The sequence below is a fragment of the Pleurodeles waltl genome, chromosome 10 (genome assembly GCF_031143425.1).
Source record: "Pleurodeles waltl isolate 20211129_DDA chromosome 10, aPleWal1.hap1.20221129, whole genome shotgun sequence".
NCBI lineage: Eukaryota > Metazoa > Chordata > Amphibia > Caudata > Salamandridae > Pleurodeles > Pleurodeles waltl.
Window position 1 is genome coordinate 1,010,581,921 of NC_090449.1, and position 18,896 is coordinate 1,010,600,816.

The 18,896-nt window shown below is 43.0% G+C and overlaps 1 protein-coding gene across 3 annotated transcripts in view; it reads left to right on the forward strand.

Annotated features, from left to right (window-relative positions):
* Nucleotides 1-18,631, forward strand: part of CDV3 (CDV3 homolog) — a 70,275-nt gene extending 51,644 nt beyond the window's left edge. The window contains exon 5 of one of the 3 annotated variants that reach the window (XM_069211905.1): nucleotides 16,143-18,631. In XM_069211905.1, the coding sequence (XP_069068006.1) occupies nucleotides 16,143-16,269 (127 nt within the window). In that variant the 3' untranslated portion in view covers nucleotides 16,270-18,631. The remainder of the gene's footprint in view (nucleotides 1-16,142) is intronic. The other 2 variants (XM_069211907.1, XM_069211906.1) reach the window with 2 other exon arrangements.
* The last annotated feature ends 265 nt before the right edge of the window (nucleotides 18,632-18,896 follow it).

Here is an 18,896-nt window from a genome sequence, read left to right on the forward strand (position 1 = left end):
TTCGGTGCCTAAACGACCAGCAACTGAACCAACAGCCAGTTCGTACTCAGAGGAACAATCACTGTCCTCCCAAATGCGCAAACAGGTTTGAGGAAGATTTACAAACCACAGATGTAGACCACACCCAAAAGCGGATCTTCATACAAAGTGGTACAGGGAAGATCAGCACTCTTCCCCCAATCAGGAGAAAAAGGAAACTCGATTTCCAACCACAAGACAAGCCACCACAAGCAAAAGTGGTAAAGAAGTTAACTCCACCACCCTCTCCACCACCGGTAACTCATACATCACCGGCACAGACTCCGTCACATTCACCAGCTCATACCACTATGAGCCAGGATGACCAGGATGCGTGGGATCTTTGACGCCCCAGTATCAGACAATAGCCCTGAGTCGTACCCTACTAAGCCCTCACCACCTGAAGACAGTACAGCGTATGCACAGGTGGTAGCTAGGGCAGCAGAGTTCCATAACGTGTCTTTACACTCAGAGCCTGTCGAAGATGACTTCCTTTTCAACACCCTCTCCTCCGCCCATAGCAATTATCAAAGCCTCCCTATGCTCCCAGGAATGCTAAGGCATGCTAAACAGATCTTTAAAGAACCTGTTAAAAGCAGAGCAATAACTCCAAGGGTGGAGAAGCAATATAAAGCACCGCCCACGGACCCTGCTTTTATCACATCACAACTGCCACCAGATTCAGTTGTCGTAGGAGCAGCTCGTAAAAGAGCCAACTCGCACACATCAGGCGACGCACCACCTCCAGACAAGGAGAGCCGCAAGTTCGACGCAGCTGGGAAAAGGGTTGCAGTACAAGCTGCAAACCAGTGGCGCATCGCTAACTCGCAGGCGCTCCTACCGCGATATGACAGAGCCCATTGGGACAAGATGCAGCATCTCATCGAGCATCTACCCAAAGAATTCCAGAAACGGGCAAAACAAGTGGTTGAGGAGGGACAAAATATCTCCAACAACCAAATACGTTCCTCTATGGATGCAGCGGATACAGCTGCAAGAACAATAAATACCGCGGTAACCATAAGGAGGCACGCATGGTTTTGCACATCCGGCTTCAAACCCGAGATACAACAGGCAGTGCTCAATATGCCGTTCAATGAACAACAATTGTTTGGACCCGAAGTGGACACGGCAATTGAAAAATTGAAAAAAAATACTGACACAGCTAAGGCCATGGGCGCACTCTATTCCCCGCAGGGCAGAGGCACTTTTGGCACGTTTCGCAAAACAACCTTCAGAGGGGGGTTTCGAGGTCAAACCACACAAGCTAGTACCTCACAAACAACACCATCTACCTACCAGGGACAGTACCAAAGGGGAGGTTTTCGGGGCCAATACAGAGGGGGACAATTCCCTAGAAACCGGGGAAAATTTCAGGGTCCCAAGACCCCACCAACCAAACAGTGACTCACAAGTCACTCAACCCCTTCACACAACACCAGTGGGGGGAAGACTAAGCCAGTTCTACAAATTTTGGGAGGAGATAACAACAGACACTTGGGTCTTAGCAATTATCCGGCATGGTTATTGCATAGAATTTCTCCAACTCCCTCCAAACGTCCCACCCAAAACACAGAATATGTCAAAACAGCATTTAGACCTTCTACAACTAGAAGTTCAAGCATTACTGCAAAAAGACGCAATAGAATTAGTACCAGGTCCACAAAAGAACACAGGAGTTTACTCACTGTACTTTCTAATACCAAAAAAAGACAAAACACTGAGACCAATCTTAGATCTCAGAACACTAAACACCTACATCAAATCGGAACACTTTCACATGGTCACGCTACAGGACGTATTACCACTGTTGAGACAACAAGACTACATGACAACCTTAGATCTAAAAGACGCGCATTTCCACATACCGATACATCCCTCGCACAGGAAATACCTAAGGTTCGTATTCAAGGGAATACATTACCAATTCAAAGTGTTGCCGTTCGGTATAACAACCGCACCGAGAGTCTTTACAAAATGTCTAGCAGTAGTAGCTGCACATATCAGAAGGCAGCAAATACACGTGTTCCCCTACCTAGACGATTGGCTAATCAAGACCAACTCCCTAACAAAGTGTTCACACCACACAGATTATGTCATACAAACCCTCTACAAACTAGGGTTCTCCATCAACTATACAAAGTCAGACATTCTGCCGTGCCAAACACAGCAATACTTGGGAGCGACAATCAACACAACAAAAGGGATAGCCACTCCAAGTCCACAAAGGGTTCAAAATGTTTACAAAGTCATACAAGCCATGTATCCAACACAAAAAATACATGCAAAGATGGTGTTAAAACTCCTAGGTATGATGTCCTCATGCATAGCCATTGTCCCAAACGCAAGATTGCACATGAGGCCCTTACAACAGTGCCTAGCATCACAATGATCACATGCACAGGGTCACCTTCTAGATCTGGTGTTGATAGACCGCCAAACATACATCTCGCTTCTATGGTGGAACAGTATAAATTTAAACAAAGGGCGGCCTTTCCAAGACCCAGTGCCACAATACGTGATAACTACAGATGCTTCCATGACAGGGTGGGGAGCACACCTCAATCAACACAGCATCCAAGGACAATGGGACGTACATCAAAGAAGGTTTCATATAAATCACCTCGAATTGTTAGCAGTATTCCTAGCGTTGAAAGCATTTCAACCCATCATAATCCACAAATACATTCTTGTCAAAACAGACAACATGACAACAATGTACAGGGAGTGCAGAATTATTAGGCAAATGAGTATTTTGACCACATCATCCTCTTTATGCATGTTGTCTTACTCCAAGCTGTATAGGCTCAAAAGCCTACTACCAATTAAGCATATTAGGTGATGTGCATCTCTGTAATGAGAAGGGGTGTGGTCTAATGACATCAACACCCTATATCAGGTGTGCATAATTATTAGGCAACTTCCTTTCCTTTGGCAAAATGGGTCAAAAGAAGGACTTGACAGGCTCAGAAAAGTCAAAAATAGTGAGATATCTTGCAGAGGGATGCAGCACTCTTAAAATTGCAAAGCTTCTGAAGCGTGATCATCGAACAATCAAGCGTTTCATTCAAAATAGTCAACAGGGTCGCAAGAAGCGTGTGGAAAAACCAAGGCGCAAAATAACTGCCCATGAACTGAGAAAAGTCAAGTGTGCAGCTGCCACGATGCCACTTGCCACCAGTTTGGCCATATTTCAGAGCTGCAACATCACTGGAGTGCCCAAAAGCACAAGGTGTGCAATACTCAGAGACATGGCCAAGGTAAGAAAGGCTGAAAGACGACCACCACTGAACAAGACACACAAGCTGAAACGTCAAGACTGGGCCAAGAAATATCTCAAGACTGATTTTCTAAGGTTTTATGGACTGATGAAATGAGAGTGAGTCTTGATGGGCCAGATGGATGGGCCCGTGGCTGGATTGGTAAAGGGCAGAGAGCTCCAGTCCGACTCAGACGCCAGCAAGGTGGAGGTGGAGTACTGGTTTGGGCTGGTATCATCAAAGATGAGCTTGTGGGGCCTTTTCGGGTTGAGGATGGAGTCAAGCTCAACTCCCAGTCCTACTGCCAGTTCCTGGTAGACACCTTCTTCAAGCAGTGGTACAGGAAGAAGTCTGCATCCTTCAAGAAAAACATGATTTTCATGCAGGACAATGCTCCATCACACGCGTCCAAGTACTCCACAGCGTGGCTGGCAAGAAAGGGTATAAAAGAAGGAAATCTAATGACATGGCCTCCTTGTTCACCTGATCTGAACCCCATTGAGAACCTGTGGTCCATCATCAAATGTGAGATTTACAAGGAGGGAAAACAGTACACCTCTCTGAACAGTGTCTGGGAGGCTGTGGTTGCTGCTGCACGCAATGTTGATGGTGAACAGATCAAAACACTGACAGAATCCATGGATGGCAGGCTTTTGAGTGTCCTTGCAAAGAAAGGTGGCTATATTGGTCACTGATTTGTTTTTGTTTTGTTTTTGAATGTCAGAAATGTATATTTGTGAATGTTGAGATGTTATATTGGTTTCACTGGTAATAATAAATAATTGAAATGGGTATATATTTGTTTTTTGTTAAGTTGCCTAATAATTATGCACAGTAATAGTCACCTGCACACACAGATATCCCCCTAACATAGCTAAAACTAAAAACAAACTAAAAACTACTTCCAAAAATATTCAGCTTTGATATTAATGAGTTTTTTGGGTTCATTGAGAACATGGTTGTTGTTCAATAATAAAATTAATCCTCAAAAATACAACTTGCCTAATAATTCTGCACTCCCTGTATTATCTAAACAAACCGGGGGGAACACACTCGACACAGCTGTGTCTCCTAGCACAAAGGATATGGCAGTGGGCAATTCACAACCACATTCGCCTAATAGCACAGTGTGAGAAGGTAGCCTCTTTCTAGCCTTGTTACCCCCACTTTTGGCCTGTTTGTGAGTGTATGTCAGGGTGTTTGTCACTGTTTTCACTGTCTCACTGGAATCCTGATAGCCAGGCCTCAGTGCTCATAGTGAAAACACTGTTTTCAGTATGTTTGTTATGTGTCACTGGGATCCTGCTGGTCAGGACCCCAGTGCTCATAGGTTTGTGGCCTATATGTATGTGTCACTGGGACCCTGTCACACAGGGCCCCAGTGCTCATAGGTGTGCATGTATATGTTCCCTGTGTGGTGCCGAACTGTCTCACTGAGGCTCTGCTAACCAGAACCTCAGTGGTTATGCTCTCTCATTACTTTCAAATTGTCACTAACAGGCTAGTGACCATTTTTACCAATTTACATTGGCTTACTGGAACACCCTTATAATTCCCTAGTATATGGTACTGAGGTACCCAGGGTATTGGGGTTCCAGGAGATCCCTATGGGCTGCAGCATTTCTTTTGCCACCCATAGGGAGCTCTGACAATTCTTACACAGGCCTGCCACTGCAGCCTGAGTGAAATAACGTCCACGTTATTTCACAGCCATTTTACACTGCACTTAATTAACTTATAAGTCACCTATATGTCTAACCTTTACCTGGTAAAGGTTAGGTGCAAAGTTACTTAGTGTGAGGGCACCCTGGCACTAGCCAAGGTGCCCCCACATTGTTCAGAGCCAATTCCCTGAAATTTGTGAGTGCGGGGACACCATTACACGCGTGCACTACATATAGGTCACTACCTATATGTAGCTTCACCATGGTAACTCCGAATATGGCCATGTAACATGTCTATGATCATGGAATTGCCCCCTCTATACCATCCTGGCATAGTTGGCACAATCCCATGATCCCAGTGGTCTGTAGCACAGACCCTGGTACTGGCAAACTGCCCTTCCTGGGGTTTCACTGCAGCTGCTGCCAACCCCTCAGACAGGCAGCTGCCCTCCTGGGGTCCAGCCAGGCCTGGCCCAGGATGGCAGAACAAAGAACTTCCTCTGAGAGAGGGTGTGACACCCTCTCCCTTTGGAAAATGGTGTGAAGGCAGGGGAGGAGTAGCCTCCCCCAGCCTCTGGAAATGCTTTGTTGGGCACAGAGGTGCCCAATTCTGCATAAGCCAGTCTACACCGGTTCAGGGACCCCTTAGCCCCTGCTCTGGCGCGAAACTGGACAAAGGAAAGGGGAGTGACCACTCCCCTGACCTGCACCTCCCCTGGGAGGTGTCCAGAGCTCCTCCAGTGTGCTCCAGACCTCTGCCATCTTGGAAACAGAGGTGCTGCTGGCACACTGGACTGCTCTGAGTGGCCAGTGCCACCAGGTGACGTCGGAGACTCCTGCTGATAGGCTCCTTCAGGTGTTAGTAACCTATCCTCTCTCCTAGGTAGCCAAACCCTCTTTTCTGGCTATTTAGGGTCTCTGTCTCTGGGGAAACTTTAGATAACGAATGCATGAGCTCAGCCGAGTTCCTCTGAATCTCTCTCTTCACCTTCTGATAAGGAAACGACCGCTGACCGCGCTGGAAGCCTGCAAACCTGCAACATAGTAGCAAAGACTACTGCAACTCTGTAACGCTGATCCTGCCGCCTTCTCGACTGTTTTCCTGCTTGTGCATGCTGTGGGGGTAGCCTGCCTCCTCTCTGCACCAGAAGCTCCGAAGAAATCTCCCGTGGGTCGACGGAATCTTCCCCCTGCAACCGCAGGCACCAAAAAGCTGCATTACCGGTCCCTTGGGTCTCCTCTCAGCACGACGAGCGAGGTCTCTCGAATCCAGCGACTCTGTCCAAGTGACCCCCACAGTCCAGTGACTCTTCAGCCCAAGTTTGGTGGAGGTAAGTCCTTGCCTCACCTCGCTGGGCTGCATTGCTGGGAACCGCGACTTTGCAGCTACTCCGGCCCCTGTGCACTTCCGGCGGAAATCCTTTGTGCACAGCCAAGCCTGGGTCCACGGCACTCTAACCTGCATTGCACGACTTTCTAAGTTGGTCTCCGGCGACGTGGGACTCCTTTGTGCAACTTCGGCGAGCACCGTTTCACGCATCCTCGTAGTGCCTGTTTCTGGCACTTCTCCGGGTGCTACCTGCTTCAGTGAGGGCTCTTTGTCTTGCTCGACGTCCCCTCTCTCTTCAGGTCCAATTTGCGACCTCCTGGTCCCTCCTGGGCCCCAGGAGCGTCCAAAAACGCCAAACGCACGATTTGCGTGTAGCAAGGCTTGTTGGTGTCCTTCCGGCGGGAAAACACTTCTGCACGACTCTCCAAGGCGAGAGGGATCCGTCCACCAAAGGGGAAGTCTCTAGCCCTTTTCGTTCCTGCAGAAACCTCAGCTTCTTCTGTCCAGTCGAAGCTTCTTTGCACCCGCAGCTGGCATTTCCTGGGCATCTGCCCATCTCCGACTTGCTTGTGACTTTTGGACTTGGTCCCCTTGTTCCACAGGTACCCTAGATTGGAAATCCACAGTTGTTGCATTGCTCGTTTGTGTCTTTCCTGCATTATTCCTCTAACACGACTACTTTCTCCTTAGGGGAACTTTAGTGCACTTTGCACTCACTTTTCAGGGTCTTGGGGAGGGTTATTTTTCTAACTCTCACTATTTTCTAATAGTCCCAGCGACTCTCTACAAGGTCACATAGGTTTGGGGTCCATTCGTGGTTCGCATTCCACTTTTGGAGTATATGGTTTGTGTTGCCCCTATCCCTATGTTTCCCCATTGCATCCTATTGTAACTATACATTGTTTGCACTGTTTTCTAAGACTATACTGCATATTTTTGCTATTGTGTATATATATCTTGTGTATATTTCCTATCCTCTCACTGAGGGTACACTCTAAGATACTTTGGCATATTGTCATAAAAATAAAGTACCTTTATTTTTAGTATAACTGTGTATGGTGTTTTCGTATGATATTGTGCATATGACACTAAGTGGTACTGTGGTAGCTTCACACGTCTCCTAGTTCAGCCTAAGCTGCTCTGCTAAGCTACCATTATCTATCAGCCTAAGCTGCTAGACACCCTATACACTAATAAGGGATAACTGGGCCTGGTGCAAGGTGCAAGTACCCCTTGGTACTCACTACAAGCCAGTCCAGCCTCCTACACACAGTTTATTCCAGGGATCCAGAACCAGCTAGCAGACAATCTCTCTCGGGATCACCAACAAGTACACGAATGGGAGATTCACCCCCAAATTCTAAAATCTTACTTCCAAATTTGGGGAACACCTCAAATAGACCTGTTTGCAACAAAAGAGAACGCAAAATGCCAAAACTTCGCATCCAGGTACCCACACCAGCAGTCTCAAGGCAATGCTCTATGGATGAATTGGTCAGGGATATTTGCGTACGCTTTTCCCCCTCTCCCTCTTCTTCCATATCTAGTAAACGGATTGAGTCAAAACAAACTCAAACTCATACTAATAGCACCTACATGGGCAAGACAACCTTGGTATACAACACTACTAGACCTGTCAGTAGTGCCTCATGTCAAACTACCCAACAGACCAGATCTGTTAACACAGCACAAACAACAGATCAGGCATCCAAACCCAGCATCGCTGAATCTAGCAATTTGGCTCCTGAAATCCTAGAATTTGGACACTTAAACCTCACACAAGAATGTATGGAGGTCATAAAACAAGCTAGAAGGCCATCCACTAGACACTGCTATGCAAGTAAATGGAAAAGATTTGTTTGCTACTGCCATAATAATCAAGTTCAACCATTACATGCATCTCCAACAGATATAGTAGGATAATTACTACTTTTTCAGAAATCAAATCTGGCCTTCTCTTCCATAAAGATACATCTCGCAGCAATATCTGCATACCTGCAGATTACTCATTCAACTTCACTGTTTAGAATACCTGTCATTAAAGCATTTATGGAAGGCCTAAAAAGAATTATACCACCAAGAACACCACCTGTTCCTTCATGGAACCTCAACATTGTCTTAACAAGACTCATGGGTCCACCTTTCGAACCCATGCATTCTTGCGAAATACAATACCTAACGTGGAAAGTTGCATTTCTCATTGCCATTACATCTCTAAGAAGAGTAAGTGAAATTCAGGCGTTTACTATACAGGAACCATTTATTCAAATACACAAAAATAAGGTAGTTCTAAGAACCAATCCAAAATTCTTACCAAAAGTTATCTCACCGTTTCACTTAAATCAAACAGTAGAACTACCAGTGTTCTTTCCACAGCCAGACTCAATAGCTGAAAGGGCACTACATACATTAGACATCAAAAAAGCACTAATGTACTACATTGACAGAACAAAACTAATTAGGAAAACAAAACAACTATTTATTGCATTTCAAAAACCTCATACAGGAAACCCAATATCAAAACAAGGTATAGCCAGATGGATAGTTAAGTGCATCCAAACCTGCTACCTTAAAGCAAAGAGAGAGCTGCCTATTACACCAAAGGCACACTCAACCAGAAAGAAAGGCGCTACCATGGCCTTCCTAGGAAATATTCCAATGAACGAAATATGTAAGGCAGCAACATGGTCTACGCCTCACACATTTACTAAGCACTACTGTGTAGACGTGCTATCTGCACAACAAGCCACAGTAGGTCAAGCTGTACTAAGAACTTTATTTCAAACTACTTCCACTCCTACAGGCTGGACCACCGCTTTTGGGGAGATAACTGCTTACTAGTCTATGCACAGCATGTGTATCTGCAGCTACACATGCCACCGAACGGAAAATGTCACTTACCCAGTGTACATCTGTTCGTGGCATTAGTCGCTGCAGATTCACATGCGCCCACCCGCCTCCCCGGGAGCCTGTAGCCGTTTGGAAGTAATCTCCAACATTTGTAAATATATTACCTTAACCTTTATCTTGTACATACTTATTCATTCCATTGCATGGGCACTATTACTAACATACACAACTCCTACCTCACCCTCTGCGGGGAAAACAATCTAAGATGGAGTCGACGCCCATGCGCAATGGAAACAAAGGAGGAGTCGTCCCTCGGTCTCGTGACTCGAAAAGACTTCTTCGAAGAAAAACAACTTGTAACACTCCGACCCAACACCAGACGGCGGACTATGCACAGCATGTGAATCTGCAGCGACTAATGCCACGAACAGATGTACACTGGGTAAGTGACATTTTCCATACCAATACATCCTTCACACAGGAAATACCTAAGGTTCGTATTTCAAGGAATACATTACCAATTCAAAGTGTTGCCATTCGGAATAACAACTGCGCCAAGAGTTTTTACAAAATGCCTGGCAGTAGTAGCTACACATATCAGAAGGTAGCAAATACATGTGTTCCCGTACTTAGACGACTGGTTACTTAAAACCAACACGCTAAGACAATGTTCACAGCACACAAACTACGTCATACAGACCCTTCACAGGCTAGGTTTCTCGATCAACTACGCAAAGTCACACCTTTTGCCGTGTCAAACACAGCAATACTTAGGAGCGACAATCAACACAGCAAAAGGGAATGCCACTCCAAGTCCACAAAGGGTTCAAACATTTCACAAGGTAATACAGGCCATGTATCCAACACAAAAGATACAAGTCAAAATGGTAATGAAACTCCTAGGCATGATGTCTTCATGCATAGCCATTGTCCCAAACGCAAGATTGCACATGCGGCCCTTACAACTGTGCCTAGCATCACAATGGTCACAAGCACAGGGTCAACTTCTAGATCTGGTGTTGATAGACCGCCAAACATACCTCTCGCTTCTATGGTGGAACAGTACAAATTTAAACCGAGGGCGGCCTTTCCAAGACCCAGTGCCACAATACGCCATAACAACGGATGCTTCCATGACAGGGTGGGGAGCACACCTCAATCAACACAGCATCCAAGGACAATGGGACATACATCAGAGGCAGTTTCACATAAATCACTTAGAACTGTTAGCAGTATTTCTAGCGCTGAAAGCATTTCAACCCATAATAACCCAAAAATACATTCTTGTCAAAACAGACAACATGACAACAATGTATTATCTAAACAAACAAGGAGGGACACACTCGACACAGTTGTGCCTCCTAACACAAAAAATATGGCATTGGGCGATTCACAACCACATTCGCCTAATAGCACAATTTATTCCAGGGATTCAGAACCAGTTGGCAGACAATCTCTCTCGATCACCAACAAACCCACGAATGGGAAATTCACCCCCAAATACTAAACAATTACTTTCAAATTTGGGGAACACCTCAAATAGATCTATTTGCAACAAAAGAAAACTCAAAATGCCAAAACTTCACATCCAGGGAACCCACAACATCAGTCTCAGGGCAATGCACTATGGATGAACTGGTCAGGGATATTTGCGTACGCTTTTCCCCCTCTCCTTCCATATCTAGTAAACAGGTTGAGTCAAAACAAACTCAAACTCATACTAATAGCACCAACATGGGCAAGGCAACCTTGGTACACAACACTACTAGACCTTTCAGTAGTACCTCATGTCAAACTACCCAACAGACCAGATTTGTTAACACAACACAAACAACAGATCCGTCATCCAAATCCAGCATCGTTGAATCTAGCAATTTGGCTCCTGAAATCCTAGAATTCGGGCACTTAGACCTCACACAGGAATGTATGGAGGTCATAAAACAAGCTAGAAAACCTACCACTAGACACTGCTATGCAAATAAGTGGAAAAGATTTGTTTATTACTGCCATAATAATCAAATTCAACCTTTACACGCATCTGCAAAAGAAATAGTAGGATACTTACTACCATTGCAAAAATCTAACCTAGCTTTCTCTTCCATTAAAATACATCTTACGGCAATTTCTGCTTACCTACAAATTACGCACTCAATTTCATTGTTTAGGATACCAGTCATAAAGGCGTTTATGGAAGGCCTAAAGAGAATTATACCACCAAGAACACCACCAGTTCCTTCATGGAACCTCAACATTGTCCTAACACGACTCATGGGTCCACCTTTTGAGCCCATGCACTCTTGTGAAATGCAATACTTAACGTGGAAAGTTGCATTTTTAATTGCCATCACATCTCTAAGAAGAGTGAGTGAGATTCAAGCATTTACCATTCAAGAACCATTTATTCAAATACACAAAAATAAAGTTGTTCTACGGACCAATCCTAAATTTTTACCAAAAGTAATCTCACCGTTCCACCTAAATCAAACGGTAGAATTACCAGTGTTCTTCCCACAGCCAGATTCGGTAGCCGAAAGAGCACTACATACATTAGACATCAAAAGAGCACTAATGTACTACATTGACAGAACAAAACTAATTCGAAAGACAAAACAATTATTTATCGCCTTTCAAAAACCTCATACAGGAAATCCAATTTCAAAACAAGGCACTGCTAGATGGATAGTTAAGTGCATTCAAACCTGCTATCTTAAAGCTAAAAGAGAACTGCCTATTACACCAAAGGCACACTCAACCAGAAAGAAAGGTGCTACCATGGCCTTTCTAGGAAATATTCCAATGAACGAAATATGTAAGGCAGCAACATGGTCTACGCCTCATACATTTACCAAGCACTACTGTGTAGATGTGCTAACTGCACAACATGCAACAGTAGGTCAAGCTGTATTAAGAACATTATTTCAAACTACTTCAACTCCTACAGGCTGAACCACCGCTTTTGGGGAGATAACTGCTTTCTAGTCTATGCACAGCATGTGTATCTGCAGCTACACATGCCATTGAACGGAAAATGTCACTTACCCAGTGTACATCTGTTCGTGGCATTAGTTGCTGCAGATTCACATGCGCCCACCCGCCTCCCCGGGAGCCTGTAGCCGTTTAGAATTAGATCTTAAACATTTGTACATTTGTAAATATATTACTTAAAACTTTATTATGTACATACGCATTCACTCCATTGCACGGGCACTATTACTAGCATACACAACTCCTACCTCACCCTCTGCTGCAAAACAATCTAAGATGGAGTCGACGCCCATGCGCAATGGAGTCGAAATGGGAGGAGTCCCTCGGTCTCGTGACTCAAAGACTTCTTCGAAGAAAAACAACTTGTAAGACTCCGAGCCCAACACCAGATGGCGGACTGTGCACAGCATGTGAATCTGCAGCGACTAATGCCACGAACAGATGTACACTGGGTAACATGTTCGATGGCATGTGTAGCTGCAGATACACATGCTGTGCAGATCCCGCCATCTAGTGTTGGGCTCGGAGTGTTACAAGTTGTTTTTCTTCGAAGAAGTCTTTTCGAGTCACGAGATCGAGGGACTCCTCCCATTTCGGCTCCATTGCGCATGGGCGTCGACTCCATCTTAGATTGTTTTCTTTCCGCCATCGGGTTCAGACGTGTTCCTCTTCGCTCCGTGTTTCGGTTCGGAAAGTTAGTTAAATCTCGGAAAATTCGACGATATTGTTTGCGTTCGGTATCGGGTTAGTTAACGCAGATCGACACCGAATTAAAGAAGAGCTCCGGTAGCCCTTCAGGGCTTCTATCCCCCGGCGGGGCCTGGTCGGCCCGACCGTGTGAGTCTTCAAGGCTCATGGAACGGACCCCATTCCGCTTCTGCCCCGAATGCCACAATAAGTATCCTCACACAGATCAGCATCTGGTCTGTAATTTGTGATTGTCCCCTGAACACAAAGAGGAGACTTGCGAGGCCTGTCAGGCATTTTGGTCTAAGAAAACGCTACGGGACCGGAGAGCACGAAGGCTTCAAATGGCATCGGCGCCGTCAGGACACCACGACGTCGAAGTGGAGACTTTCTCCATTGCTGACTCGGATGAGCCCAAAACGGAGCAGCCGGCGAAAACCGTGAGTAAACCAGCCCCGGCCAAAACTCACGCCAAAATCCTCAGTTATACCCCTCCTCATGCACCATATCTGATATGAGGTTCTAAGTTTATAAGCACAGTACAGATTAATTCTGTTGTTTCAAATGTAAATGATCCATTATGGAACATTGGTACATAGACCATTTGTGTTTTCCCTTGATTTTACAAGGGAAAGCTAGGTTGCAATTTTTATTCCGTTCTTTCCTTCACCTCATAGTGGATTGTGCCGTCACAGAATGGTTCCATTTATGTTATACTTTCTGTTATCTGGAAGCATAACTTTAATTTCTCTTTCAATGGTGAAAGGGAGCATACTGGCAGATTGTTGTAGATCTGCAAAATTTCATTATATTAAGCTCTTTCTTTACAAAAGTCCTACGTATTAATAGTCTAGGTACCTGTATGTAAGATGAGGTTTAGTTATTTTTCAAGCAGTAGTTTTTGTACAAAAATATTAGTATATGGTTTCTGCTTTTAGTGATGCTGTGAAGATGTTCTGTCATGTCCTTAGTTTGAATTTTTTTCATATTCTGTTCTTACATTTCATTTAAAACAGGGGTGTCTCAGGTATGTCACAGCCAATGTCATGGAGCTCAGTAAAATGGCTTCTGAACATGGTCAGATATCCATAGTTGCTGTTCTAACTAACCAGTTCTAGCCCTGATTCTCAGCTGAGTTTATTCTCACCTGTCTGCTAGTAGCCAAAGATGGATCAGAGTGCAGGGACCTGTATGACACTGCACAATCGTCAGTCTGTTCTTGGTACACATGCTCATGATGGCCTAGTAACCCATCTCAAACTACGGTCTGCTATCTCCCCCTTCAGCCATCCCTCTATCGCTCTGTTCAAACCCTTCCTTTACCATTAATCGACCCAATGCAGTTCCTTTCTCTGTTAATAGCTGAGGAATCCACTATAACAAGAATGTGCTATCCAAACTTCATATACTCAACACTCAATGTTATCAGCGATCACTCCACCGCCATATCGGAAAACTATTCATGTTTCTCCTTTCATAAGAAGACCCTTCTCCGTGCTCTTCAAGTACACTCCTCCAACACCCTCTATCTAGGGTTGCCCCAAAATGACTTGAAGTACCCTAACCACTGTTATTTATCCAAGCTATCATCCACCTTCACAAGCTAGATGTCCCATATATGCTGGCTCACTGATCAACAGGGAGACTTTTATAAATTGTTCACTCTAAAATGCTATCCAGTTCATTGCCTCATTCTCCAACCTAAACAAGTGTTTCTATTCCCATTGCTTTTTGTACACTGTTCTGATAGTTGGATCTCATTCTTAACCTCTCTACACGTGAAATATTGTCTCAGGCCACTTCCCTAATCATTTCAGTAATTCGTACTGCGTCTAGAACATCAGAAAAACAGTTCTCCTTGCACTTAGTACACCAATATTTTATCATTTATTTCTCGTCTCTCGATTATCAAACATTTTCCCCCACCAGCCTCTTAACACTTAGTGTTACAAGTCCTATTTGAGCTTGCCAAAAAGTAAATTGTGTATCACATAGGTGTAACGGGCAGTTATGAGGCCTTCAGCAAACCATGTTGTATTAGCTCATTTCACAGACCTTCATTGACTGACATTATTAATTGTATTCACTAAAATAAATGGGAATTATTCACATGTACACTAGGTAGAAGAGTTTGACCAGTACTGATTTGTTCAATCCTAAAAACATTTTGATGTATTTATCCATTTCTTAAACCTTGTCCCCAAATTTAAACCTTTTTCTTAGGATGCCGATTTTATACTGTTTACCCACTTTATAGCCACTTGTCGAAAGTAATCAAGTCTAACTTATGAGTAATTTTCATTTAGGCACTTGTACAGGTAGCTGTGAACCTGTATATCTGCAGTTGAGCAGATCTTTTAATAGTGTATTTCAGAACAAAGTTTTTATTTTTGTTGGTATCACATGGTATAAACATGTGCCATAAATATATATGGAACAGTTCCATATCCTTGTTGGCATATTGGCTGTGTTGGCAGTGGAGAAGTGTGGCACAATGGTTAAAGCGGCAGACCCTGATGCATAGATCTGGCCTGGGACCAGGGTTCAATTCCCGCCTCAGCGGGTCTTGGGCTCAATTCCCTTGGACCAGATAATTCTCGCCTCTGTGCCTAATCTAATTAATGGGTCCCACTCTGTAACTCTGGGCAATAGCTTGCTTATTCTCCACAACGGCCCTGACAGCGCTTGGATGCCTGGTTTCACCCTGGGGGTGCCCAGGAGTGAGCGCCTCACAGGGAAAAGCCAGGAGGGGTTCCAAAGCGGTATGCGTACAGCGCCTTGAGACCCTAACGGGTGAGTAGTGCGCTATACAAGTGCAAATTTTTACAGTTTTTATTTGAAGTAGACCATAATCGGCAAAGGGCAGAAGGTGCAAGAATGCTACAGAAATTCTGGGGAAAAAAAGATGCCATTTCATAGTATTTTTGTTCCAGACACTAGTTATCGTCTTAACAGGGAAAAACCACTGTCTTTCACTTCCAGTAAAAAACCTGCTCTTCTACCTTTTTTTACTGATAAAAAATTACTGCATTTTTGCGCATTTTGTGTTGTATGCTTACAAGATGGGACAGCTATTCTAATCTTGTGATGATGTTAAAGGATTCTGTTTGCTATGTTTATCTTGTGTTGTATCCTTTTGTAAACATGGTGGTCAACTCTAGTTCCGCATTCTAAAACTGGTGCTTTGGCGTCTGGTATACCCATTCAAAAGTAAATTGTTTAAAATTATAGTTTGATTTTTTTTTTTTTTTTTTTAATTGGCTGCTGTTTTAAATTCTTAAAGGTGCAAAAAAACACAAATTTGAATAAGGAAAAAAATATGAACTTATTGTATCTGTTTTCCCTTAGAGACAGAGAAATGGAGAAGACCTTTGAAGTAGTAAAACACAAAAGTAGAGGTAGGGAAGAGGGCTCGAAAAACCAAGCGCAACAACTTCAGCTAGGCAACCAGTATGCTGTGCTAGATGACCAGTAAGCCACATATAACAATTAAGGAATGCTTTTTTGATAACCCCTCTACTAAGGTAACTAAACTACAGCTGATGACTCCGGACATACCCATCTTGAACTGCTGGATCTACTGCAGCAAGTGCAGCCTACGTGAGCCAGTGTTTGGATGACCTGCATTACCGAAGGCAATTCTTATCAACTGCTTTTTAACTTGCAAAATGGTGAAAAAGTGTCAAATGTACCTGAAATGTTTGGACTAAATTCACTGGTTCTTTGATAAATATACTGTTAAAAAAATATATATCTATCCAGTGGTCATTTGAAAATCTTTTTTTACGTTCAGATACTAAACGTCATGTGGGTTGACTACCTCAGATGTGCTGCACTTGTGGTGGATTCCTCGTGGATTTATCTTCTATAAAAGCCGAAGGTTCAACTGCTTTTTTGTGGCAAACGTTGATTTGAAGAGAAATCAAACTACCAGCTCTGCCGGGTTTGTGAACATAGATCGTGCTGTCAGCCATTTCAGATTAAATGACGGATTTAAGTGACCTTAATACAAAAAAGTCTAGCTTCACGTGCCCCCTCGCCCATCATACCTTGCTCTTTCTTTTTAAAACTAAACCTTGGCAACATATGAGTGTCTGAAATGTCGCTTTTAGAAAGCTTTGTCTGTTAAAGCAAATGTTGCAGAGCTGTAGTGTCTACCTTTCAAATATAGTAAAAATATTGCTTTTGAGTTATTTAAAAAAAAAAATGGATTATTTTTTTTTAAAGGCAGGGGATGGAGGTCGGGAGTGAAGTGGAACTGTGATTTAACAATGGTCGGTGATTGCTCAACCATTTTGTCGTTGTGGTGTTTTGCTCCCTTCGCTTGAATCTTCCCATCTCAATTTGAGAACTTAAACTGCAATATTATATTTACTACTCCTCATCTCCTCTCTTTTTGATATTGCTTTCAAATTTTTCACTTCTAATGATACCAGTGTTGATTGATGGCATTTAGCCAGCCCGTTTGTTACATTTTTAAATGTATTGATTTGTTCCTAAATTCACATTTTTGAACTTTTTGTTTGGAGGAACAGTAAAATCTGCAGCTTGCAAGTTGTGGTGAATTACAAAGCAGCTCCTTTATTTGCTATTTCCAGCACTGATCTTGTTATTTCATGTCACTGCACTGAACCCTGAACCATCTTTACATACCTAACCTCAATACTGAAAATGTTGGTGATGCGTATTTGAAGACTGAGAAGGGCTCAGGCTTTTCTTGGGTGATTGTTTTAAGTGTTTGCAAACTTGTATTACAGTAACTGTGGCAATATTAAACGTCTCACCTATTTTGAAAATGTTCTCACAAAGTAAATTGTGGCTTCAAAAAAATAATTTTCTGAAAAGCACTAGTGGTGCCTTCTACAAGCAGGATCAATGTTAACTTATTCAGTGATCTTCATTAATTATCAATATTGGCCACAGAAAACCTATTGAGCACTTAACTTATATCCTATAGGTGATACCTGTTGGATGCAGGCAGGTTATTTATATAGGATGAATAAACATTGCTTCCAATTTGCTTTAACAGCTCCTCATGTTATTTCACGTCTCTAGGTTTGTACTTACAAGGGATGAATCTTTGTTGTGAAACTTGAATGATGACACAAGCTGCTCATATTGGTTCAGTATAATGCAATTATGCGCAATGCTTGTATTTCTAATAAACATCACGTTGTATGCTACCTAGCTAGGCAGTCCAAATATGGCTGGACTATCTTCCTTTATGTTGAACCGTTAACTTTAAGGTCATACACCTTGTATTTAATGGAGGTGGAAATCCCCTAGCGCACTGCCCTTTGCTCTGAAATCATATAGCACAATGTGGGTGCCATTAAAAGTAACCAGAGGGTCTTTAAACAATGTACGAACAGTGGGAGTGTTTGAAACAAAAATAGATATGGGAAAGTAAAGAATGCAATCTTGTTGGTGAAGACCTACATTTAAACTATTGGCCTTTGAGCCAAGTATTTCTAGGAGTATGAATCCTTTGCCAACAGCTGTGAGAGGTCTTTCGTTAAGATGTAATTAAAAAAATTATAAATTGAAATAAGGTTATTTATGTGAAATGTGTGGTAGGCTGTAAAATTTTCATTTAGTGTTTTTTTTTTTTTTTTTAATAACAATACTTTCGGAAGACCTTACAACAGATTTTAAATCCCCATTCTCAAAACGTTTTTTAGAAAGGTTGTGAAATGTCAAACTGCACATGAATAAAGAATGTTGTATAATGGGTGACTATGTCCATCCATTGTACCTATTTTGTTCCTTTGAATTTTCGGTCATGGTTTTGACATTGCAAAATACCCTGTAACATTAATAAATTCAGTAAAAAGCAACCATACTGCAATGGAGTCTTTTTTTTTTTTTTTTTTCTTCCGGACTGTAAACACTGATCTATAAAAAAAAAAAAAAAAAATGCAAAGGGACTAACGCAAACACTCATTCTGCTCTCAAAATGTAAATTATTTGTAGTGTATTCACTAGTGGTAAAGTACACTTAATTTAAAAGCGCTCACCATTTCTAGGCATCAACATATATTGATGTCAGTATTCTACTTAATTTCTGCATCAATTTTGTCTTCTGCTCTCTTGAGGTGAAAG